The sequence below is a fragment of the Pongo abelii genome, chromosome 10 (assembly GCF_028885655.2).
Source record: "Pongo abelii isolate AG06213 chromosome 10, NHGRI_mPonAbe1-v2.0_pri, whole genome shotgun sequence".
NCBI lineage: Eukaryota > Metazoa > Chordata > Mammalia > Primates > Hominidae > Pongo > Pongo abelii.
Window position 1 is genome coordinate 76,239,977 of NC_071995.2, and position 27,524 is coordinate 76,267,500.

Consider the following 27,524-nt stretch of genomic DNA (forward strand, 5'->3'; position numbering starts at 1 on the left):
AAATATGGTAGTGGCATTTGTAGGGATAAAATTAGGAAAATAATTGATATGGGAAGCACTGCAAAGGAAAAGTTTATAGAACCAGAGATGGACTACCCATGAGGGCATAAGGCAGACAAGAATTAAGATATCTATATCATAAGCACAGGAGATGGAAAATTATACCATTAGAGAAAATCGGCAGAGAGAGAAAGAGAGAGAGCGAGACAGAGAGGATTTTTTAATGAGAAAGCAGGGAGAGAGATGATGAATTTAGAAATAGAGATCTAGAGCTGGAGACAGTGGGATATGAAGATTGTTTGTCCAGGATAGAGATCTATTGTATTTCATCTCAATAAAAGAGAGCCAGAATTGTGGGAGGCATTAAGGCTCCTGGGAAAAGAATATGGAAAGAACAGGGATCATAAACTGAATTATGTATATATGTATGTATACATGTATATGTCTATTAAAAATATTTGTCGAGTTCATCCTATGTGTCAAGCAACATTTCAGGCACTGTGCATTCAGTGAATAATATAGACATAGTACGTGCCCACGTGTGACTCACTCACATGATGGTGTTTTCATATTTTTGTAGCAGTCCAGTTATTCAGTAAATTAATTGTAATATGCACACATATGTGTATATATACATATATACACACAGAGAAGTATTCTTTTTTATTTTATTATTATTATACTTTAAGTTTTAGGGTACATGTGCACAATGTGCAGGTTAGTTACATATGTATACATGTGCCATGCTGGTGTACTGTACCCATTAACTCGTCATTTAGCATTAGGTATATCTCCTAATGCTATCCCTCCCCCCTCCCCCCACCCCACAACAGTCCCCAGAGTGTGTTGTTCCTCTTCCTGTGTCCATGTGTTCTCATTGTTCAATTCCCACCTATGAGTGAGAACATGCGGTGTTTGGTTTTTTGTTCTTGTGATAGTTTACTGAGAATGATGATTTCCAATTTCATCCATGTCCCTACAAAGGACATGAAGTCATCATTTTTTATGGCTGCATAGCATTCCATGGTGTATATGTGCCACATTTTCTTAATCCAGTCTATCATTGTTGGACATTGGGGTTGGTTCCAAGTCTTTGCTATTGTGAATAGTGCCACAATAAACATACGTGTGCATGTGTCTTTATAGCAGCATGATTTATAGTCCTTTGGGTATATACCCAGTAATGGGATGGCTGGGTCTCTTAAATAAGTAGTTGTTTTAAATGTTTTTTAACAAATGAATTCTGCATATAATAATATATGTTACAGGCATATTGTACTCAGGAGCATTTTATATTTTGCAAGAATACATGCAATATATGCAAGAATGCATGCATAATATGTTAACTATGTTAGTTAACATTAATTTCTAAAACAGAGAAATCTCAAAATCTCAGTAACTTTACACAAAGAAGCTAATTTGTTCTTCACATAATACCCTCGCTGATGTTTCTGATATTCACTTGGGGAATGCACTCCATGTAGTCGTTCAGAGAATAAGATGGATGGTAATTCTGTTGTTACCCAGCCAGATTTCCAGTGTTACCCTAGGCATTGATATTCAACAGGCAAACGGCAAAAGAGGGGAAGAATCGGGGTGTGAGAAGATTTTGTGTGTATCACGCCTGGAAGTCATGCATATGAGTTCTGCCTACATTCATTTGTCTAGAACAGCCGCATGACCACATCTGACTGTAAAAGAGACTAGGTTGTATGGTTCTGCTGTGTGCCCAGGAGGAGAGGGAAATTGGTTTGATGATGTCTGGCTAGTCTCTGCTGAACTCACTAATTTTTAAAAAAATGCTGTTGTAGACTTTGTCCTTCTTATTTGTTTCTGCTTCATTTAAAACATGATTCAGACTTCTTGTTTCCTCTATTTTTGTTCCCTAACATCTTTCAAAAAAGTCTTGGATAGTCTCACAAATGAGTCCATTTAAATATGCATTGAAGGTCTACATGTCTTACGTTGACAAGTAAAAATACCCCAAATCCTACATAAAACTTCCCCTGTTTACTCACATACATTTGTTCTTTCCTATGTTAGAGTACAAGACACTGAAATTTAAGTCATGACTCAGTTCTCTTACCTGTGCGGAAGATGCTAAGATCTGATCAGCAGATGATGGGGCTGGTCTCAGCTCAAGGGTGATTGTGCAAGGATACCCAGGATGTGCTGGACTTATTGCTCATCAGCTTATGCAGTAAGCCCTTGCTGGCCTACGTAGGAGGCAGCCCCAAAATCTCAGCCTAGAATTAAAACGTGAGAAGACAAGAGGGCTGGAGATATCCTAGAAAAAGTTTAATTTGATGGTGTTTCTTTAAGAAAAGGGGGCTTAGAAGTATTTATGCTGGCCAGGTATGGTGGCTCATGCATGTAATCCCAGCACTTTGGGAGGCTGAGGCAGATGGATCACCTTAAGTCAGGAGTTCGAGACCAGCTTGGCCAACATGGTGAAACCTCATCTCTACTAAAAATACAAAAATTAGCTGGGTGTGGTGGTGCACACCAGTAATCCCAGCTACTTGGTAAGCTGAGGCAGGAGAATTGCTTGAACCCAGGAAGCAGAGGTTGCAGTGAGCTGAGATCTCACCACTACACCCCAGCCTGGGTAACAGAGTGAGACTCTATCTCAAAAAAAAAAAAAAAAAAAAAAGTATTTATGCTACGAGTCATGAAAAAGTTGAATCATAAAGTTAATTCTCTTTTCAAAATGTTTAAAAATATGTTTTAAAGATTAAAGGAACAAAAGGCTCAATAAGGTAGTAATGAATGAAGATGTTTAATTTAGGATTTTCTCATGTAACCACGAAGAATGTCAAGAAGTCATTTAAATGGGAATAAAGTTTCATTTTTTCCATGTACTCTAGGTGTAACTTGGAAAGTTAGTTAATCAGCATTCTGAGAATTCAAAATTTCTTGAAGCATGTGAAGGCTTATCTCTTTCTCCTCTTTTTGAATTTACTTTAAACACTGGGGGATATGAATCTGTCAGTAATTAGGAATTAATCAGAGAAAGGCCTCTTACTCATAATGAACCTCTTTGAAAAGTCTCTATTTACGAAGTTAAAAACACCCTGGAAAACTGGGATATAAGTTACATATTTTAATTGAGTGGAAATTGAAGTTATCTTCAGGTGTCACAGTAATAAATAGTTGGGCCAAGAATATAACCTAAAATTCTACTTTAAGTCACGTGACCAAACACAAACTAATCTAAGAATTCTGTGGAGTAAAAATTAAAAATAAGGCACAGGACTGAGGGGTAGATATACTTTAATCCTGCTTCTGCCTTGATCCTCCCTCAATTCTCATTTAGTAAACTTTGTGATGACTGAAGTATGCATAACCGTGTGCGAAAGGTCAGAGTTACTTGAGTTGTGACAAAAAGATCCATCTTTTGCACCAGAGATTCCTAATCTTAATGCTTCCTCTAATTTCATATTCAAGATATGAGCTATTTTAGTGACTCTAGAAACTCTAATGCATGAAATAGCTAGTATTTTTAAAGATAGTCAGTATTTATATATTACTTACAATGTGCTAGACAATGCTGTATGCATGTTATATATATATTAACTCGTTGGTAGCTCACCATCACTGCAAGAAGTGGGCATATCATTGCTGTCTCCATTTTACAGATGAAGCAATTTAAACATAGCTTGTTTAAGTGACTTACCTGAGCCCACACAGCTAGTAAGTAGCAGCACTGTAGTTGGACCTAAGCGGTCTGGCTCCAGTCTACACTCAACCATCCTTACACACTGACCTTAGGAAACTGTCTGCATGTCTACATGTAAGGGTTTCTCTCCTAGGTGCCTGATTTTTTTCCAAACAATCATTTAAAAAAAGATTCACAGCAATCATTTGTTATCAGCATGGATTTTGTAGCTAGCACATTTAATGTAAGGGGCATTTTTTAATGTTATCTATGCCACTCTAAAGGAAGATGCTGAACTGGAGTTTGTTTAAGGGAGTGGTGAGGATCACTTTAGATTCTCTGTGTGTGCATGCAATTACAAATTAGCTAATTGTGACAGACAGCAGCTGATATGAGATATTAAATATAAAAACATAGAATTCTAGGAAGATGGCTATATTAGTGTGTTCTCACTCTGCTAATAAAGACATATTTGAGACTGGGTGATTTATAAAGGAAAGAGGTTTAATTGACTCACAGTTTCACATGGCTGGGGAGGCTTCACAATCATAGTGGAAAAGCAAGGGACATATTACATGGCACACCGCAGGCAAGAGAGCTTGTGCAAGGGAACTCTCATTTATAAAACCATCAGATCTCGTGAGACTTACTACCATGAGAACAATATGGGGAAAACTACCCCCATTATTCAGTTATCTCTATCTGGCCCCTCCCTTGACACATGGGGATTATTACAATTCAGGGTGAGATTTGGGTGGGGACACAGCTAATTGTGACAGTGCAGTGACAGCAGCTGATATGAGATATTAAATATAAAAACATAGAATTCTAGGAAGATGGCAGATATGGTGGAAGTTTAGGTTTTGATCCATTACTCCTATGACCTCTTCAAAAACAGTATTTCAAAAATGAAATTTTCTTTCTTTTAATTTCTTAAGAGTTATATTATCTGCAAGCCTATTCATAATATTAATAACAAAAGAGAAAAATAGGTTCTATGATAGGCTAGTTACTTGTTGCAGTAACTACTACTAGGAAATATTGATACAAATACTAGGAAATACTGATTTCCTAGTAAACTTGAAAAAATATTTTAATTATCCCTGGTGAGTAGAATGTTTATACAGAAAAAAAAACAAGATAATAGAATATATTTGAGTAATTATTGAAAATTGTGGACACTGTTTATTAAGTTAAATTGTACAGTTGAGTTGATTTAATTTTCTGTGGATTAATTAGACATTTCTTTTCAGGTACATGACAGATGGAGGACTTAACCTATATACTAGAAGTCTGAACCGAATACCAGACACAGCAACTTCCCGGGACGTCATCCAGAGAGGGGTTCACGATGTGACAGTGGATGCAGACAGGTAATGCTATCAGCATATATGATGGCGAGGCATGCATGAAGCAATTTTATAAATAAGAAAATAAGAGAAAACTCCTATTAAACAGTGTAAATCAAAGGACTTTTTATTTTGATAAATTATTTTATTTTGATAAATAATTATTTAGGGTTTTTTGTTTGTTTGTTTTCGGTTTTTTTTGTGTGTGTGAGACAGTCTTGCTCTGTCACCAGGCTGGAGTGCAATGGTGCAATCTCAGCTCACTGCAACCTCTGTCTCCCGGGTTCAAGTGATTCTCCTGCCTCAGCCTCCTGAGTAGCTGGGACTCCAGGCACGCACCACCATGCCCAGCTAATTTTTGTATTTTTAGTAGAGATGGAGTTTTACCATGTTGGTCAGGATGGTCTCCATCTCTTGACCTTGTGATCCACCCGCCTCGGCCTCCCAAAGTGCTGGGATTACAGGCATGAGCCACTGTGCCCGGCCTATTTGGGGATATTTTTAAAACTAAGATGATTTTCTTTACAAGGCCATTTTAGCTCTGTAATACCGAAAATAAATGTGTGGCTGGGGATATTTTTTTTTTTAAATTTCAGGTAACATAGTTGCAAATGTTAATATCTATAAAAGCAAAATTATAAACATAGACTTATTTTCCTTGTTAGAAAGAAACTCTGGTTAATAAATTTCATTCAGTTCAGATATCCTCAGATTTACCTGGAAGCTAATGATATAAATATTAAAATATATTTCAAATCATCTAGTATAATAAGCTTGATGCTTTTCTTGAAGGTGTTGTAAACAGAAAAACTCTTACTTTAGGCTTATTTTTGCTTCTTTATTGCCTCAAATTTCTTAAAGACGTGTGTGTGTGTGTGTGTTATGAACTAATTGTTTTGCTGGAAATTGCTCTGCTGATTTATCAGAATCATCACTGTTTAAGAACATTGCTTTGGTAAGATAATGTTATAATATACATTCTGGCCTGATTTTGCTCCCTCTTCACTCAGAATTTTGACTTTGTTGAGCAGGAAGGGATTGCATGTTTTCAGAATTATTATATCTAAATACCTAGAGTGGTTGTTTAATTCAGCATTTATGAGAAGACAAAAGGTTAAGGTGCAATGTACTCACATTCTGAAATAGGAACTGTATACAATTCATTGTGCATTTTCGTACAGTCAACTCCAAAGGCTAGATCCCCAGGGAATTCTAATGTTAGTCTTCAGTTTCTCCTTACCCACAGGCTGTTGATATCCTGACTCATAGTGGTTAGAACAGTCTCAGCTCCCACCCTGTCTGTATCCTACTCTCCTAGCCTATATACTTGTGTGTGTGGGTGTGGGTGTGGGTGTGGGTGTGAAGCATGTGTGTGTGTGAAGCATCTCCCCACCTGTAATGTAAGTCCATGAGTGCAGAATTTTTGTCATATTCTTTACGTGTTGAGTTTTAACAAATGTTTGTGGAGTGAATGAACAAATTAATGAATATAGGCTATTTATTATTTAGGCAATATAGTCACATAGGCTGGCAATCGCATCTAATTAAATAGAGTGGCAAATGAGCTCTGGAAAGGACCAAGGTACTACAAGGATGTTATGAAAGAGAAAAATGAGTTATGTGAAAAATAGGAGAGAGTGATAAGAGGGAAAGAATCCCAAAGTGTGGGCCACGTTTTGAAACTAATGACCTATTATTCTATTATTGTTAGCTGAAAGTAGAAAACGTCATGGGAGGGAATATCTGCTAGTTTTTGGTAAAGGAGGTTGTGATGGCAGAACCAAGAAATGAACACAAGGTGACTTTGGTTTGGGGACAGTCGGATAATCAACTCTCCTTGCTCCATCAGGGCCCCAGATTGGGCTCTGGCAGAGGAACTCAGAACAACATAAAGACCTAGATAGGTATCTAATAAATTGGGACCTGTGAAAACAGTGCCTCTTAAAGTGTGGTACCTGGACCAGTAGCAGCAGCAGCAGCCACTGAAACTTCATAGAAAGAAAGATTCTCAGCTTCATCCAAGACTTACTGAATTCGAATATCTCAAGGTAAGGCCTGGTAATCTGAGCTTTAACTAGCCCTCAAGGTGATTCTTAAGTTCAAGCATCACTATATTAAGTTGAACAAATAGATGCCAGGCCTACAAACACATGTACACCTAGCATAAATATTTAAACATTAAAAATGACATTTCATAGTTCTTATTTATCCTATTAGCTGTGTTCTGTCAAGATAATGAGAATAATGATATGTTAGAATACACTGATGGCACTAATTTTTAAATTAGATCAAATAATGACTTGTTATACCTGAAATAAATTGGTCCAGTTTGGTAGATGCAGTTTTTGAGAATTATATAAGTGGTTTTTAAAAGAATAATTTTAACATGAACTGCTTTCATAAATTAAATTGCAATAAGGTCATAGTATAAATCCTCCTATTAGCAGAGATAGAAGGTTTTTAAAAACATTACAGATAAGTCTGAAGGTCTTTTAAAATCTTATATTCAGGAAGTGACTCAGGATGTATATCATTTTAAAATACATGGTCTTAAATGTTGTAGTTTTATGACTCTCTCAGTTAATTTAAAATCCTTCTATGAAAAATTGTTTCAAAAAATTTTCTAAATTCTGTTATCCATTTCAAGTAGGATAGGCAAGAACAGATATAAGATGTTACTTTTTTCGTGTTTACTAAAAAAAAATTACTGTAATTGAGATCATATAAAAACATGTTTCCTGTCTATTTGTCTTAACCTTTTAATTCTGGCACCTTAAATTTGACATAGTAGGAATTAGAAGACAATTGCAGAAAATGTCAACTGGGGAAATTTTATTCTACTAAAAACTATGTCCATACAACATAGCAAATCATATTTTAAAGGCCAAAAAGTCTTTCATAGCAATTTTTCAGATTATTTTCAAAGCATATCTTCTCTCTGCTCCTGCAGCATGCCATTGATTTTTCTGTTATACAGTCACATAAGTAATTACATGTTTACATGTCTATTTCACTCATAGAACACGAAACAGTTAAATGTAGAATAATAACTAATCCATCTTTTTATCACCAGTAGCTAGCATACTGTAGGAACTCAATAAATATATCAGATAAATTGTGGAAATAACCATATCAGCTTATAACATATAGAAATGTGAGTTTAAAAAGAAAACGATTATACATATCAAAAAGTTTTTATACCATTTTTTAAAAGACCTTTCAGATGTCATACAGTTTGGACTTTTCCAGTGTTTCTTGTGTCATGAGGCAATAGTAGATATTGTAAGTCAAAAATAGTTTTCTGGGGTTGTGTACATTTGAAAAAACTGAATATCATATCTGTTCTTAGAGAGTAATGATGGATATTAACATATCAAAGGTACAGAGAAGTCTTGAGGTTCAAAGTAACATCTTCTTAATTGTATTTAATTCAGTGCTCCATGAGCTTTTTCATCACTGATTCCTTCACTTTTTTCTCTTATGATAATAATTAACTTGTTCCTGTAGCATTTTAAGAAATGTTGCTTTAGTTGAATGCCTTCACTTCGCCAATATAATAACAGAAACTCAGAAATATTTATTTACCCAGAATCATGCAGCTAATAGTACAAGGATTCAGGTCTTTTACTTCCTATTTTGTGGTTCCCAACTACTTTTGCCAAAGATCTTTTAAATAATATGAAACATATTAGTGATTGATTCATTATAGTAAATGGGTAAATAATAAGGCTTGCAATAGTTCACTGACAAGAAAGCTTAAAAGCCAAAAGAAAAAAAAATCCACAGCATTTTTTTTCTTAGTTATTCTTTCTAAAAGCTGTGTAAGTGCAAAAGCAGAGTCATGGCACAATGGCAGCCAGCCAGCTAGCTAGGATAGCAATGGACTTGAATTGTTTGTATTGTTATAGTGAAGGCTATAGTTTCCCTTTGATCAACTTCTGGTTAAAATGTGATGGACAATAGAGAACAACTGAATTCCTCTTACCAGCACATTAAAAAGGCCCCAAAGGAAAAATGAGGACTTTCAGCAGCCATCTGTAGTGTATTTTAAATATTTTATTGCTTAAAGATATGGCAGTTCATTTACTTTCCATATCAATCCAACACCAACCCCATTTCTGTATTTACTTGACTAAAAAAAAAATTACAGAATGGGTATAATCCTTGCAGATATGTTGGAGACTCTCCAGCAACTTCACAGATACATTTATAGCAGGCAGTTAAATATGTGGGTTTTATACATTGTGTTGGGCTATGTTTAAAAGGTACATTTTTGGGGACTGCAGGATGATTGTGGTTTTGACCTTTATTAACTCCTATTATTGTTCTTACTCTAGCTTCTATGCTAACAATCACAAATATTTTATAAACAAATATATGATTACTTCCTAAGTGCCTGTCATCATAATAGTACCTTGGGTAAAAATAAAATAAAACAGTATGGGTGAATGTTCCTCAGTTTAATGGTAAGAGAGAGTAATGTAAACAAAGGCCCCTCATAATAGATGTCTATACAACGTGCCTTAGAAGCACCAAAGAAAAACAGTTACTCCTACCTGGGAGTATAAAGGAAAGACTTCAAAACACAGTAGCATTTAAGCAGGGTCTTAAAGAAAGCATACAACTTTTTGACATCCAGCCTGGGAGAAATCAGAAGGAATGTGGGGAGTGAGAGCATAAAGTCATAGAAGAGTTTGGTGTGAGGAACCAGTAATGGGATTCTGAAGTGCACTGGGAATGTGGACAAGGAGGCAAGAGACAAAGGACCCGGGGGCCATACTAGGGTGTTTGGACCTATAGGTGATAAGGAGCTATTTTACTAAGTTTAATTAGTTTTATTTCACTTCAAGGCAAGAGCACATGCTATAATCATTGTATTTTAAAAGGAACTCTCATAGCAATGTAAGAATATTGAAGAGGGATGAGATAAAGACAGGTAGAGTGCTTAGAAAGTGACTAAAATAAATTAGATGAGCACCTAACTTAAAAATGGCAGTGGGGAAGGGGGCTGGGGACACCATCTATTTCTAGAGGAACTTGGGTTTTGTCTATGTGTATGATAATCCTTGGCTGTCATAACTAAATACCACAGACTGAGTGGCTTAAACAATAGACATTTAGTTTTTCACAGTTCTGGAGGCTAGAAGTTTATGATCAAGGTGTCAGCAAATTTGTTTTTTGATGAGAACTCTTCCTGACTTCCAGAGAGTGGATTTCATGCTGTATTCTCACATGGCCTTTCCTCTGTGCTCCTGGAGAGATCTATCTATCTATCTGTCTGTCTGTCTGTCTCTCTGCCTGTCTATATAGAGAGAGGTCTTTGGTGTCCCTCTCTCTTCTTATAAGGACACCAGTGCTATTAGATTAGGATTCCACCCTTATGTATTAATTTAACCTCAATTACCTCTGTAAAAGTCCTGTTTCCAAATGCAGTCACATTGCAGGTTAACAATTTATATAAATTAGGGGATGGAGACATAATTCAATTCATAACCCTGTGTAACTCCCAGGTGGATATGTCCTGGGGATATAAGGTCAGTTACTATATATGTGCTGGATTAAACTATTAGTATGTATAATAATCTTATATATAATCTAGATCGTATATACGAGTGTATACAAAATTAGCTCGTATACAAGCTCTAGATTGTATATATGCATATTTATATTGTAAATTGCTGCCTTTGGAAATACATAAATGTGGAAAAGAGAACCAGGGATTGCCAAACCATTTTTTTTTTTTTTTCAAGTGAAGCCAAGAGTCTGGACTCTAATGAGAAGTTTCCCAATTTTTAAGTATTAGAATTCTCCTAACAGATACGTAAGATCAATAGATACAGTTAAAGACAAAAAACTTTCTTCAGTGGGAGAAAAATCTAGAAATTCACAGACATAGTTATATAAAGCAGGAGAGAGTGAAGATTGCACTCATGGTCCTGTAACTGTCCTAGTTCCTTGAAGTTTCTCACCGAGATAGAGCTGGTGATGATACCACCTGTGCAGAGTGAAAATTCCACCAGTCATGAGAAGCCTGCCCAGCAGGTGAGGTAACTGTGGCAAAACTATCTGAGCTCTTTTTGGAGATTTTAGTGCAAGACAGCACGAATCTAAAGTCAGCTTCCCAGCCATAGCATTACTCAGTGGAGCTGGCCTCCTGCCTGCCTGAGGCTGATTATGACAGTAATGAATTAAATTTTGTTTAAACCACCCTGTGACTCTGCACTGTGCAGACTAGGAACATTTGTATCTCAGATGTACAGTAAGAAAACAAGCCCTGAGAATGAATTCTTAGCATTGAAAGAGTGAATAAAGGAAGAATAACCCTTGGAGAGACAGAGAAATCAGCTTTAACACAAAGATCAAAGGACAACCAGGGTTAGCTGATATTTTTTGAAATGGAGAGAAGAGGAAATATGCAATACTGTCCAATTCCATGGATAAGTGATGTTTGACAACTGGCAGCTAGTTTCTTATCAGTGGCTTTATCAAAGTTAGTTTCAATGAAATACTGAAGGAGCATGCTAGGTTATGAAAAGGTGAGGAAGTTAGGAGGTTGAAACAATGAAGGGAGATCTTCAGGAAAGTTGCAGGAAAGGTAAGGAGAGAGATCAGATAGAAGTCAACAAAAGGGACCGGATGAAGATTATTGCTGATTTGCTCTGTTTTGTTTTGGGGAGAAAGGAATTTGATCTGGTACAGAGAGTGAATTCCAAGACAAAATAAGGTCATAAGTCTTAAGGAAGATAGAAGAATCTGGAAAAAGATTATAGAACTGCTGTAGACTTAACATGTATCTCCTTTCCACAATTCATATGTTAAAACCTAGTCCCCCTTGTGATGAAATTTGGAGGTAAGGTCTTTGGGAAGTGATTGGATCACAAGAGTGGAGCTCTCATGAATGCTATTAGTGCCCTTAGAAACGAAGCCACTAGCAAGTGCCGCTTAGCCTCTTCTGCCATATGAGGTTACATCAAAAAGTCAGCTGCCTATGAGCCAGCAATCAGGCCCTCTTCAGACACAAATCTCCTGGCACCTTGATAAAGGCTTCTGAAAACATTACCTTGAAGTCTCTGAGCATGTTTAATGAAAGGAAGGGGATCAAAGAGGTTGATTAGAAGGTTTTTACCACAAAATAAAATAAAATAATAATAAATTTCACATTTGAGAGGTAGAGATTTACTGACTGGTTGAACAAATTGCAAGCTATAACCTGGGTTGCTGAAGCAGAATGATAATAGAAGTCAAAATTAGGTTATATAGATGATTCATCCAGGTAGCTATTCAGTCAATATAATGGCAAAATGAATCTCAAAGGAGAGAAAGGCAAAGCTCCAGATACCATATATTATGTTGAATATGAACAAAATTCTACAACTTGTAGTAATGAAGATACCTTTCCGAGCTATATTTTGGGTTTTCTGTCACATTGTTATCTAAACTATATTCCTAAATATAGTGATTGCTAATTTTAATTATAAACTGATCAGTATAACTTCACATTTATACTATTTTCATATATAATTATGCTTTTATTGAAAGCATACAAGCATAATACATCATAGAAATTATTTTTGTATTGTACTACTTGATGGATTGTTTTGATTTGTGAAACTATAATCCAGATGCTGAAATCAGTTTCCAAAAGGCATTAAAGATTGTCATGATTTTATATGACTCTGAGGTTGCCATTGTAACTCATCATATATTGAAGCAAGCCTAAGTTCAAATCTAAATACATAGTTAACACTAAATATCTAAGTCTGCAATTGTTAGCAATGTGCAGAAAATTACATTGCCATGACAAAGGGCATCATGCCAGTTCTCATGAAATCATGGGGGCATCAGTTAAAAGGGTGGGAGACCTTTATGATTTCCAAGCCTTTTCCAACTAGGAAAAGTAAAGGCAACAGAGATTTTTCCTAAGCCACCAAGCAGATATCTCCGGGATCAGACTCATGATGCTTGTCACTAGTGTGTGTAAATAATTCATTTTATCCATGTTGATTTGTTCCAGTACAATCACAGAATTAGTATATTCCCATGTCTTAATTATTTCCTTCATTAGCTTACTGGCTCTCCATAGTAATTAAAAGCAAACGCAATAAAGATTAACAGGCTGAGATGGAAAGAGACAAAGTAAATATAATTACTTCATTTTATAATCAGATGGCCTGCCTTTTTTGCCCACATTTCTTTACTCTAAGTAGGGAGAGACCAATGCAAAATAATAGGGACGTGGAAAAATTGTTATTGATGCCCTCTCAAATTCCCTTTGCCATTCTGCTCATGACTGCAAGAATAAGAACAGGTTCTGGACTTCTCTTCAAATCTTAAAATTAACTGTGCCCATTGTGAATAACCTCAGAGGCTTCCAGTACTTTTTTATAATGCCCCTTAGGGAATTAATTCATACCACATCCACATGTTGAGAACCTACTCTCTGCCAATCACTGTGCTCAATCCTGGGCTTTTTACTCAAGAGTCTTATATTAGAAGAGCATTAGAATAGGGATTGTTAAATCTCAATTTCTATTGAAATTCAAAAGATGCTTCGACACTACAACTAGCCCAAGTTGTAGATTGTAGCTCTAAATGCTATTTTTTTATGAGACTCATCTTGACATTAAACTTGATCAATTTTTAACTTTACCATTATAGAATGATTCTCCCAATACAAGAGATGGTTCCCAGGACTCTTATTCATGTATATTTTTTATCTTATCTGCTTATAATAGAATTTACTAATGAATCTTATGAGGATGGTAAAGATATTGAGAAGAAGAAAAGAGGAAGAAGAAGGGGAGGAAAGCAGGAGAATAGAGGAGGAGGAAGAGGAGGAACAGGAGGAGGAAAAGGAGGAGAACAAAGAGGAGGAAGAGTAGTCAAATTTGTTATAATAAAAATAGCTATAATAGACATAAGTATTGAGGACCTAGTGTGTGTAGCTAACATACCATATTACTTAAATACATTATTTTACTTTATCTTTACAATAGCCCTATAAAGTAGGTTTTATTACTACCATTGAGGCAAATAATTCTTACATCAAGTAGCTTACCCATAGATACTTTCTTAATAAATAATAATTGCAGAATTTGAATTTAGATCTTATGTTTTAAGTATTATTCATAAAATTATTAATTTAGATAAAGGTTTTTATCATGCCTGGATGAAATATTTTGGCTTTGTAAATTATTTAATTTTTCCATTTTGACCTAAACATATCTACACTGTAAATAGTTTTTTTAAAATCTAGCTTCAATAAAGTTGGTAAATTAATTCAGTGTATAATGGTATCTGTTTCTATTGCAGGTTGTCAATAGATCTTAAAGCACAGATGACAGAACAGTCATTTCACATGTGTGAGAGCCTCTAAAAAGCTAGTTAGCTGCTGATATCAATAAAGCAATTTGGCAGTGTTTTGTTCTTTTGTATATATTATATATAATATATAATTATATATATAATTACATATACATTATTTATAATACATATATGTATATAATACATATATTTTATATATAATGTATGTAATATATAAATCTGTCATTGTCTTGAAATCTAGTTCTTATTGAAATATCTATTTCTAACAGGCTCAGGAAATAGAAAAATGGAAGAGGGAGAAACATGTTTGGCTTATAAAATGAAAAATGCTAAAAGAGCACTTATATGAGGGAAAAAGGAATTTTGGTCCTTTTATATTACATGTTATTACTTTTCATGATGAGAGATATCCTAGCTAATTAAATGGTTAATTTTATTTAAGAAGTTACATCTATACATGAAACACTTTGTTATTTCTCTTTCAAGAACTAGGCATGAATTCTTTTTTTTTTTAATAAGCTAACTAATGGTTCAGATTTTCAACTTGGGATCATTAAATTGAAGGCGTTTGGCTGGCAGCTGATAAATTCTGCGTCTTCCTCACTCCGGCTGCATAGAGTGGGTGGCGTGGACTTATTTATTAGAGGCATATGGGTTCCATTTATATTTTTTTCTTGCTTGACTTAATTTGCATTTGAAATAGTTAAAGTTATTTGCAATAAGCTTGGTTTTTTTTAAAGCCTTACCAGAGCTCCCATATGTTTTTTTAGGATAAGTTGTAAATGACAGTGTTTTCATTATAAACGAGTGCTTATTTTCTAAACTAAATCGTTTTTTATTATAAAACCTTTCTAGGCTTATTAATGAAAATTCACAGAGTATACAAAAGTGTGAAGAAGAATCTAAAAAGAATCTATAATCTTCTCATCCCAAAGACAACTAAGAATATTGCATTAAGATATTTCCTCCTAGGCTTCTTTACCCTTTCTATTTACATAGTTTGGGTTACATCACATATATAGGATAGTACCCTGCTTTCTTCACTGTATTTATATAATAAATAATACTGTGTAGTATTAGATATTATTTTTGAATATGATTTTTAATGATTGCATGTCCTTCTATTATGTGGAATAAATTACATATCTAAAGAGCTAGTGCAATAAACCATTAAATTTAAGACATTCATCACATTTCTGATTTATTTGCAGAACAATTAACAGAATCCTATCTGATCTGGTTGTATGACTATATTCATGAATTTATTTTCTAAAAAGATCAAATTTTGAACTTACTAGAAGGAAATGCCTCACATATCTGTGTGTGCATGTTTGTGTGGGTATATGTGTATGTATACATATACATACACATTTGGTATTTTTCTATACTCATTTGATGAGATAAAGATTTACAATTTTTATATTTTTAATTTCAAGTATGTATTTGTAAACTATCATGAATTATAGTTTGTTGTAATTTTGAAATATTTTGTCAGTTAGGTTTTCCTGCTGACAAGATAGATAATAAAACCTTTTTACTGAAACTATGCTTCTTTATGAAGCTTAATTAAATATCCAGGAGTTCCTTACTTTTTTACAGAACAAAACTCTATCAATTTTACTCTAACGTCAGACACCTTGGACTAGCCATATCTACCTGACTGTTCAAATATTTGCTAGGTAAAAATAAAATTATTTATAATAATAGTTCCCTTATTGAATGTTTGGTTGGTGCCACATATATTGCTAAGTACTTCACACGTGCGAATTAATTTAATTCCCATAACAATTTTCTAGGTTTGATACTATAATCAATGCCTTTTTGCAAATGAGGCATGCAATGCACAAGAGACTGGAAAACTTTCTCAAGGTTACACCACTAATAAATGCCAGATGCTGGGATTTATACCCAGGTGAAGTTTTTTTTTTTTTTTTAAAGTGCATAAAAATAATGACATCAATAATATTTTAATTATTTTGAAATTGTTTCCAGCTTCACTCTTGATCACAAGCTAGTGACTAGAACAGGTTAATCATAGTGAAAACTAATAGATATGCTGTTTAAATTTCAATTTAATACTGAATTTGTGGAATATGTTGGAACAGTTGATGATTTTATAGCAGAGATATGTTCATACTCAAATATTATGCTAGCTTCACTGCTTCTGAAACTGTACAAATATATTATTGAAAAAATGTCTTAAATGTAGAAATCTGTAAAGTCCAGAATACAAAAGGAAATAATAGCAATAAAGCTATGAAAGTGGCAACACTGAAGAAGAATTGTAACTGATTTAGCAGGCTCACAAAAGCACTGAGAACACTGTGGGAAAAGTCAAGAAGGAGGCAATTTATACTACGGGAATCCCAAAAAGGCTTGGGAATTTTAGGATCAAATAGTAGAACACAGTGCCTATTCTTGGATATTTTATAGGCTTCTGGAAAAGACAGACACAGAGTCTTCAAAAATAATATCGCAGATTATAAGATTGACATACAACTAGGACATAGAGGAGGGTCACTGAACCTGTGAAGTTTTGAGGAGAGTTTACAGAAAAGACAACACCTGAAGTGAGTCTTGGAGGATAAGTAAAAGACATGATGTAGCCGGGCGCAGTGTCTTATGCCTGTAATCCCAGTACTTTGGGAAGCCAAGGCGGGTGGATCACTTGAGGGTCAGGAGTTCGAGACCAGCCTGGCCAAGATGGTGAAACCCCCATCTCTACTAAAAATACAAAAATTAGCCAGGCGTGGTGGCTCGTGCCTGTAATCTTAGCTACTCGGGAGGCTGGGGCAGGTGGAGGTTGCAGTGAGCAGAGATCATGTCACTATACTCCAGCCTGGGCAACAAGAGCAAAACTCTGTCTCAAAACAAACAAACAAATGAAGATATGACGCAAGACAGAATTAGTATTCCAATGCCAATTGGCATTCGGCATTCTACTAATTCTGATTTGAGATGTAGGGATGAATATGAAGTAAAAACAGGAGAAACTGGATCAGAAGCTTTTTAAGAAGTGGTCAGACCTCCAGGTGTCCAACCCAACTTGAAATAGTAGATAACTGTCTCTTTTCTATCTTAGCAAAAGACTAGAGAGTTTCCTCTGGGAAAAGCAAAAAAAGAAAGGTAATCTGGACGGGACACACTGCACAATTGAGGGCTGAACACAGGTTAATTAAATATTGAGAAGAACTTTTTTCCCTCCTTGGATCCTATAATCCAGGCAACCTGGTGTGAGTCTACCTGATAAGGACTATCACTGATCCTTTACTTTCCCCGTATATCTGTCACGTACTTACTGACTGCAAGTCCGTACATCATTGTAAGCAGTACAGATATGAAGAAAACATAGTGTTGTGAGAAATAATTTAACATAATTAATCATAAAAAGGGGATTTAGAGTTTAGATTCCTGGTTTATGATCCCATCTAAGCCATTGGTTGGTTGTATGAGTCTGGAAAGTTAGCTGTCCTGGCCTCATTTTTATATTTATAAAATGAATGAAACTAACAGTTACAAGAATAGCTCTCTTTAGATTGTGACAGAAAATCGTATTAAAACCGACTTAAGAACAAAAAGTATGTATTGTTTGCATAACTGAGAAGTCCATAGTTACTATGAATTTGGATGTGGCTGAATAGAACAGTATTTGGTTACCTTTATCTCTTGGCCTGGCTGTGGTATTTTTCCTAGATAGGATTTGGGGGTTATGGAGTCTTACATCCAAAGCAAAGATGGACTAGCACAAGATTTCTAAAGGGTTTTTTTAAATTTTATTTTTAAGTGAAAAGACAGTATGAGATTTTTAGATATAAAGACTTAGATTTATAGCTTAATTACCTGAAATGGTTTGGGGAAAACTAGTCCACAGTCATCAATTTTGAAAGAAATGTGCTTTAAGACAAAGCATAATTATTGCCTACCTCTGAAGTTTTATTAACCTGCCATTGATCTATTAATTATTTTCATGACTACTAACATGAAATGTGAGGCCCTCCTCTGATTAAAACAATGCACTCTCAGTCCTATATAATTCAAGGTTCAAATCCAGTGGAAGAGAAACAAGCTTCTGCAAGGTTCCCAAGAGTCAAGTGGAATGAACAGGTTAGGACATCCTGAAACAACCACAGAAGCCAAAGAAGCGTCTTCACAGCCTAAGTCTTTACTTAACCTCTTAACATGCTTACTCTATGGAATTCCCAATGCACTTTTTCTCTACTCTCTCCCTTCTTGTTTTCCCAATCTGAGCATCCTGGCATCTGGCACACAGGCTTGCCTTATCTCTTGGTTTGCCTGGTGCTACAGTTTACAATATGAAAATGTGTAACTATTTGTTGATGTCCACCACCATCCTAAAACCTGCTATTCCATGGCATTGCTTATGCCTGAAATCCCACACTCAACCTGGAATACCAATTCTGGTTTCCTTCGTATCTCTTATTTATCCTCCAAGACTCACTTCAGGTGTTGCCTTCTCTCTGAACTCTCCTCAAAACCTCATAGACTCAGTGCTCTTTCTCTGTGCGCTAGTTGTGTGTCAACCTTATAATTCACCATATTATATTGAGGACTCTGTGTCTGTCTTTTCCAGAAACCTATGACATACCCAAAGATAGGGACTCCTGGAATCGAATGCAGTTCTCATCACAAAATATACATGTGATATATATTTTGCCATCATATGCATCTTAATGTTTCCCATATTATTTCGAAAGTATTTAGTTCATGTCTTTTCTGACTTTATATTCTTTGCATCTAGCACAGGACCTGATTCACTATTAGTACTCAATAAACGTTTATGTAAGTGAATGAATGAATAACGTGCTTTCTTTTGAGAGCTTTTTTTTAAAAAAACACAGGTATAAAAAGCATGTAGCTAGGGTATTATCTAAAAAAAAAAACATTTGAAATCATTATGAGGAAAATATATTGAGTATGAAAGTCTATATAATTCAAAAAAAAAACATTTGAAATCATTATGGAGGAAAGTTTATTGAGTATGAAAGCCATATAATCCAAAATATTGCTACCTGTTTTTACTTGCTTAAGAAATTCAAGGCTTTCTATCTTGTGGTAATTTTAAAATATTTTGACCAAGATATTAATACATTTAAATAGCAAAGTATAATACTAGGATATCTGATGGTAATTTACTTTAGAAATTCTGCTTAAAGTATCTTTGGATTGTATCTAAAAATCAAAGAATTCATCTCTGAGTTTAGAAAATGTGTTGAGTGAAATGATAGACTTCTAATATTTGTTGTATATGTAATTTATATAAATATTTTCTGAAAAAATACAATTATGTGTATGGACCTTTCTATATTTCTTAAGTTTCTTCTTAAGTTTTTTTCATATTGTTCATTTGTTTTTACTCCTTGATACTAATTCTGTAAAATAATGAAAATTGTTAGAAAGCTCTGTTCTACAAATAAAAATATGAAAGCTCAATAAAGTTAACCCAAATTTCAATAACTAAATTAAGTTGGATATCAACTCAGCTTGATTCTTATCTGGGCCAGAGTTTACAAATTTTTTTCAGGAAGGACCAGACAATAAATATTTTAGGCTTTATGGGCCAAGAGGCAAAATCAAGATATTGTGTATCTGTTTACACAATGAGAGAAAAACAAATTGTTCCCAATTTTTCTAACTATTTAGAAATGTAAAAAACATTCTTAAATAACAGTGTACAATTTGGATTCTTTACATGGCCATAGTTTGCTGACTCCCATGGTGGTGAAACAAATCCAAATCTTAACTGTTGGACTCCTAAGTTTAACATTGATTCTCTGTATTAGTTTGCTAGGACTTTATAATAAAGTACTACAGATGAGGTGGCTTAAGCAACAGAAACATATTGTCCAGGTGTGGTGGCTCATGCCTGTAATCCCAGCACTTTGGGAGACTGAGGTGGGTGGATCACCTGAGGTCAGGATTTGGAGACCAGCCTGACCAACATGGTGAAGCCCCGTCTCTACTAAAAATACAAAAATTATCTGGGCATGTCAGTGGGTGCCTGTAATCCCAGCTACTTGGGGGGCTGAGGCAGGAGAATCCCTTGAACCTGGGAGGTGGAGGTTGCAGTGAGCCAAGATTGTACCTTCGCACTCCCAGCCTGGGCAACAAGAGCAAAACTCTGTCTCAAAAACAAAACACAGAAACATATTGTCTCACCCTTCTGGAGGCTAGACATTAGAAATCCATGCTTTGGTAGGCTCGTTTTCTCTTGAGGGCCACGAGTGAGGGATCCTGTCTCCTTGTCTTGTAGTTAGCTGACTTTTCTGTGTCTTCACATTGTCTCCCCTGTGTGTGTCTGTGTCCAAATTTCTCCTTTCAGTAAGAACATCAGTCACATTAGATTAGGTCCCACTCCAATGAGCTCTCTTTAACTTGATTACCTCTGTAAAGACCCTATCTCCAAGTAAGGTCATATTCTGAGGTTCTAAGGTTAGGGTTTCAACAACCAAATTTTGGAAGGTACACAATTCAACCAATAACATTCTCATTCTCTTTGCTCTACATCAGACCTAATTTCTATGAGGTCAAGTAACAAGTATGAGAGTTGCATTTCACTCTTTCCACTCTTTTAAATTTAAACCCATAGCTTCTCTCTCAATAACCTCACAGCACAATAATAGACAACTAGAACTGCATTGAGACAATTCTCCATGGAAAGACGACTCTCTGAGATTTGGTTTCCCCTCCCTTCAAAACCCCCAGAAGATAATGTGGCATAGTGAAATCATCTGAATACTTAACCACTTTAGCAAGAGAGAAGTATTTAGAAAAATCAAATTATAAAGAAAAATATTAATTTTGATCATATTTCTAGCAACTATGTTGCTGGTTTTTAACCACTTAACTTGGTTAAGTGGTTAAAACTTAAGTGGTTAAATAGATCAAAAGGCTTATACACAAATAACATCCTCCTATGTCCTAGCAGCACTCAGAACTGACTCCAAAATAAAACTGTTATTTGAAAACCCCAGCTGTGAATGTGCCTTGGTGTTAGAGAGTGTCACACCTTTTGTAGCTAGAACTGTCACAGCATGAAGAACTGATGTGCCATTGAGTCCTACATCCTGTGCAAGGATGGGCTAGCACAAGAATTCTAAAGATGTCTTTTCTTATTTTTAAATGAAAAGACAGTGTGAGATTTTTAGATATAAAGACTCAGATTTATAGCTTAGCTAGCTGGAAATGCCTTGGAAAAAAATTGTCTAGAATCATAAATTTTGAAAGAAATGTGCTTTAAAACAAAGCATGATTATTTCTTATCACCGAAGTTTTATTAGCCTGCCATTGATGCGTTCATTATTTTCATGACTGATAACATTTTTATCAGCAAAAAGGCTGTATTTTTTGATATTTTTATTTGGTATTTGATACCTGTTTCACAATCCCAAACCTACTTTAAAAGGACGATTATAAAGATTACATAAGATAGCACACCATAAGTATATTATACAGTGTCAGTCACAATCCTTTTTCTTCTCTTCATAGAAAAAAATATTAGCAGATGTCAGAAATCAGTTAATTTTTGAAAACTCTCACTTCTTTACAAATAAGACAACAAACAGGAGGCTTTTTTATTTAGAGAATGGCTGGATACCCCAGTGCCCTGGTCTTATATCTGGAATGGAACCATCTCCAAAGAGAACACTGTACAAATGATTAGGCCTACCCTCTAAATGGAGTTTCTACTGATTCTGTGGATGATAAATAATGGCTACTCTCTTGCCTACATAGGACAGTAAAGAAAGTGAAGGTCCACTTGTACATGTTTAAGTAATGATATGACAGATACTGTGTTAAGCCTTGTGTTCATAATCGAAGATATTGTATCCTGCATTGTGTAAATGAGGCCACTGAAGCATGGAGAGTTAATACATTAACCATAAAAATGTATTTTGTCTATATTTTAATATGTTATGAACCTTTTACCCTCTTCCCCACCCATTCTGTTGACAATGAAATCTTAAATTATAGCCATCTTGACATTCTTAAACCTGGCATTTTAGACAAAAATAATCTGGGGATAGGGTATAGTTTACACCGTTTCTAACTTAGAAGTTTTATCTCTTGCATAGTAGGTACTCATGTGGTCTGATTGAGACACAAAGTACAAAAGTACCAAGGGCCAGTAGAAAGTGGAAAATGAAAGTATCATGTCCCCTTAGCAAGAGAACAGAAAGACTAGGTCAAACATTCTCTCATTTTCCAAAGATCATTAAAAACCCTTTTGTAACATCAAGTTGTCTATGTGATATACAGAGTGAGCCTTAAATTAACTTTTAAAAGTTTTCTAACTTGAAATGTACTTTTAAAATAAATTTTCACCTGCATAAATATTCTCTTTGGATTAAAGACTTAATCACCACAATTTCGAGAGATACTTTTCCTACCCTTTTGATTCCATTGTTGTTGTAATGACAGAAACTCATTAACACAGTGGGTATCAGTATTGATTATGACTTTTAGGCTTTACTTTTTCCCATTATAGTTTAATTTCTGTCTAAAATAGATCACAATTCTCGATCTGCTGCTGCTTTGGAGTTTTTCTAAGATATTGGACCATTTACTCATGGTGAGATAATGTTCACATTGACACTGGTAGTCACGAGGTACCCTGGACTCTTTTCTCTTATTTGATGCTCTGTTTTGTGGAATACAATAGTATGTGTAGCCTTCAATGCAGAATTAATCATGAAAGTGAACTGCATACTGCAGGTACAATCAGCACTGTCTAATTACCTCAAACTTGCTTGTCTTATGACTTTATTTAGCTGAGCACATGCATTGGATAATAACAAGTAGGATAATTCAAAATCCTGTCAACCACAGGCAATTTAGTTATCATAAATGAAGTCCAGTGTGTTTTAGAGATTGTATCCATTTGACAAGCTAGCAGGTATGGACAGGAAAGGCATAAGACAGGAAATAGAGAAGTCAGAATTTGATTTATTATTTTTTTAGGAGAAAAGCCTATCAGGCTATATAAGTCTTTTGAGTCTTTAATGTGTATATTAAATATTCAGTTAGGTCTATTGTTATAACACCTCTAGCATCTTATGAACTATAGCATGATAATACGTTAAGAGAGAGAGAGGTTGATTTTTCTGACTACCAGGAATATTCTTTTCTTGAAAGAATCTCTGTTGGTCAGAGTCAACAGGCACTCTTATGCGTTTTATGATTCTCCACGTGTAGGTACAACTAATGAACCTGGTAGTTCAGTACTGTAAAGCTCATGGAGAGCCCAGTGAAGGCTAAGTATAGATGAAGGTTTTGGTGCTCAGCATGGCTTGAGGGCCCTGGATTGCAATCCTTTACAGCATGTGAATGTCAAGAGATGAGTAGGGGAAGTGTGCTGTGCTGTGGATGCTCCTCCCAGCTTGAGTCAGCTGTCCATCTTGCTGGCAGTCTCTTGCAGGCTGTCACCATTTCCTCTCACTTTCTTTCTTGCTGCTTTTTCTCCTAAAATTCTGACCTAGATCTATTTACCCATGTAAATAGGCAGGGGCAAATCTGGAAGTGGGAGAGAGGCTCATCTGAGGTGTTATGCTGTTCTTTCTCTGTGGAAATGAAGTTTCTCCCTTTTCAAAGTTAAGGGCCTAAGGCTTTGGTTATCTTCCCTGGAGTTAAGGATCCTCAGTGCTGAGCCTTCCACACTCAACTGCCCCTTTCCCTGTGCAGCTCACACGGTGTATTTCTGAATCTACCCACACCACAAAGATAAACTTTCAGTATGAATGCTAAACATTCCCAAAACAAGACTTTTAAGTAGATCTTTTCCTGGATGTTCTTTCATTGATCTCATTCCCTGGCTAATATGGTTTAGCTGTCTCCCCACCCAAATCTCATCTTGTAGTTCCCAAAATTCCCGCCTGTCGTGGGAGGGTCCCAGTGGGAGATAATTGAATCATGGGGACAGGTCTTTCCCATGCTGTTCTTGTGTTAGTGAATAAGTCTCATGAGATCTGGTGATTTTATAAAGGGCAGTTCCCCTACAAAAGCCCTCACAAGAAGAAAGTCTGACAAGATCTGATGGTTTTATGGAGAGCAGTTCCCCTGCACATGCTCTCTTGTGTGCAGCCATGTAAGATGTGGCTTTGCTCCTCCTTGCTTTCTTCCATGATTGTGAGGCCTCCCCAGCCATGTGGAACTGTGAGTCAATTAAACTTCTTTCCTTTATAAATTACCCAGTCTCAGGTATGTCTTTATTAGCAGCATGAGAACAGACTAATACATGGCTTAAGGGCACGTATTAATACACAGGCATATGCATTATATTTTCAAATATAAATATTGGCTGATGAATTATTTTGTGTTATTTTGTCAATTTATGACCCGTTTTGAAAATATCTGTGCACATATTTTTAGAAAATCTTGTTGTTTCAGATCAGTTAAAAACTGATTTGTTCTCAGAAGTTTTCCTTTGAAGGTAGTCCGTGTTTAATATTTTGGTATTTGGTTTTAAGCACGCTGTGTATGATTTATGTTAGTCTATTGTTAAACAAAATCACTGTGTGATATAGCCCCCCTACCATTAGCATTTCAATAGAACATACTTAATTGAAAAGGTATGTTTTGACGTATATCAACTTTTTAGGAGAAAAGATTATCCCTGATACCCATAACCCCACAAACTTATAACCCTCTAAATTCTCTACTTTTAAACCATGTTTTTAATTTCTTCCCAATAGCTGAAACCCTTTTACTATGCTGCTTAGAATTCATAATCCACTGTTGGCTGAATTGCCTCTATTAGTAATTTCTTCTTGAAACATGCCCTTCCCTTTGTTCTTTTCGCTGAAACCTGCCTTTCCCCTGAAGACTCCCTGTAGTCCTTGTACACATTCTTTTCCTCCTCGTCCTGGGGGTGGGTTAAATGTCCACTTTCATCATCACCTCTCCTCTGAAAGAAACACCTATGTTGAAGCCTGTCTTAGTCTATTTCCTATGACTTATAACAGAATATTTGAAACTGAATAATTTATAAGGAAAAGAAATTCACTTCCTAGAGTTATGGAGGCTGAGAAGTTCAAGGTTGAGCACTACATCTGTTAAGAGCCTTCTTGCTAGTGGGGATGCTCTGTAAAGTCCCAAGGCAGTGCAGGGCATCACATGGTGAGGGGCAGCTGAGAGAGAGCCAAACTGGCTTTTATAACGGACCTACTCACACACTAATCCACTAGTCCATTAACCCACTAATCTATGAGTGGATTAATACATTCATGAGGGCTTTGCCCTCATGACCCGGTGATCTCATAAAGGTCTCACCTGTCAATACAGCTGCCTTGGGGGTTAAATTTTAATGTGAGTTTGGAGGGAGCAAACATTCAAACCATAACAAAGCTCCTACCATCAATATAGACCACCTGCTATCCCTCCTAGTTATCATTTCAAGAAACTTATGTTACTGTCCCTGGGTTATTCAAGATTTTAACTCTAATATTTTGTGACTTTCTAACACTACTGTTATTTTAATTTATTGTGATATCCACATCTACTGACCCATAGCCTCACTTCTCAGAAGCTTGACACCTTATCCTTTAATGATCTTGCCTTCCATTCTACTCATACTTCAGTCACACACTCCCACTGTCACACCCTGGAACTTGTCCTTAGTGAAAACTTCACCTTCTCCATTCAAACAGGGTTGAGTATCATGCTAACAACTACCCCTATTTTTCCAGTTCACTTCCTTTCTTATTCTGGCTCCAAGAATAATATAATCTGACCAGTACCTGCAATTCATTGATACTTAACTCGTCAGAATCCTAAATACTTGCTAAGTTGTCATATATTTCTTTGTACAAGTTAGGTTCCATGATCTATCAAAAATAACCAGCCAAATAAAAATCTTTCTTGGCTATTTTTTCTACTCCACTACCCCTTTCTCTTTTGCTTATTTGACTAGAAAAATCTCAACTTCAGTTAAAACCAACATTTTATCTACTCTGCTCCTGTCCAGCTGAATGTGATTGGATAAAACTATAAATATCATGCAGACTGATTTCATAGTATGTTCATGACTAGTAATCTCAAGTGGACTAGTGGTGTGCACAGAAATCCTACATTTTCCTGCTCCACTCTTTCATTCTCTTAACAAATAATTCACAACTATTCTTTCTCCTCAAATTTCCAGTCTTTCTTTCCCTTTCTCAGTTAGCATGTTTACAGTTTCCCTGAGAAAAAGGAAGAAATCCAAATATCAGTCTCATCATCCCAGCTACCTCCCTACTGATGGTTTACACTTATATCAGCCTTACCTCCTGTTACTGTGTGTATGAACTGTCTCAATTAAATATCCAAGGCTAACCCCTCCAGTTAGGCACTGAATCCCATTCCCTCTCTGTGATCAAAGTCATAGCTCTAGTTATTTCTAAACTGTCCTGTATCACCAATTGTTTTTTTTTTTTTTTTTTTTTTTGGTCTTTACTATATCATTCCCATCAGCACACCAACATTTTGAAGTTTCTGTTTCACTATAAACAAAGTAGACAAAATAAACCCCAAACACCCCCCCATTCCATATTGCCCTTGAGCCACCACTGTCTCTCTCTTTCTCTCTCTCTCTGCTCTCCTTTGCAATAAATCCCTTGAAATATTTTTTAAAGTTACCTTGCTATCATCAATTTCTCTCTGTTGTCTGTTGAATCCACTCCATTCAGTGTTTTACCCCATCACTCTTCTAAAACTGTTTTTACTAAACTAATCAATGACTTTCTTATTAAGGTTAGCAATGGCTTTCATTGAAATAAAATTGATGTTGCTAAATTCATCGTTTAATTTTCATGTATCTCCTGACTTGGCCTATCAGCACTCTTTGATATGATTGATTACTTAGTCTTCTGTGAGATCTTTTTCTTCCCCTTATAAAATTATTTATGATGTTTGAATAGAAGAGTAAAATGATAAAATTTCACTTCAAGAAGACTCATCTTGATAAAATAAAAAAAGAGAAAAAGACATATAAAAAGAATTGCCATCATCAAAGGGATGGGTAATAATCAACATAATTAGATTGTGTTCTTATAAAAATAAAGTATGGAAGATATATTTTAAATATAGAACTAATGCAAATTGCAGCTGATTTGATATTAAAGTGAGAGTAAACAAAAACCTGTATTTGCAATAACAAGTAACCCCCTAATGTCGGTGGCTTACAGTAACAAGCATTTATT

The 27,524-nt window shown here is 35.5% G+C and overlaps 1 protein-coding gene across 12 annotated transcripts in view; it reads left to right on the plus strand.

Annotated features, from left to right (window-relative positions):
* NAV3 (neuron navigator 3) overlaps window positions 1-27,524 on the plus strand; it is a 924,032-nt gene that overhangs the window by 760,746 nt on the left and 135,762 nt on the right. For all 12 annotated transcript variants that reach the window (XM_024256848.3, XM_063712200.1, XM_024256849.3 and 9 more), the window contains one exon: window positions 4,912-5,031. In XM_024256848.3, the coding sequence (XP_024112616.2) occupies window positions 4,912-5,031 (120 nt within the window). The remainder of the gene's footprint in view (window positions 1-4,911; window positions 5,032-27,524) is intronic.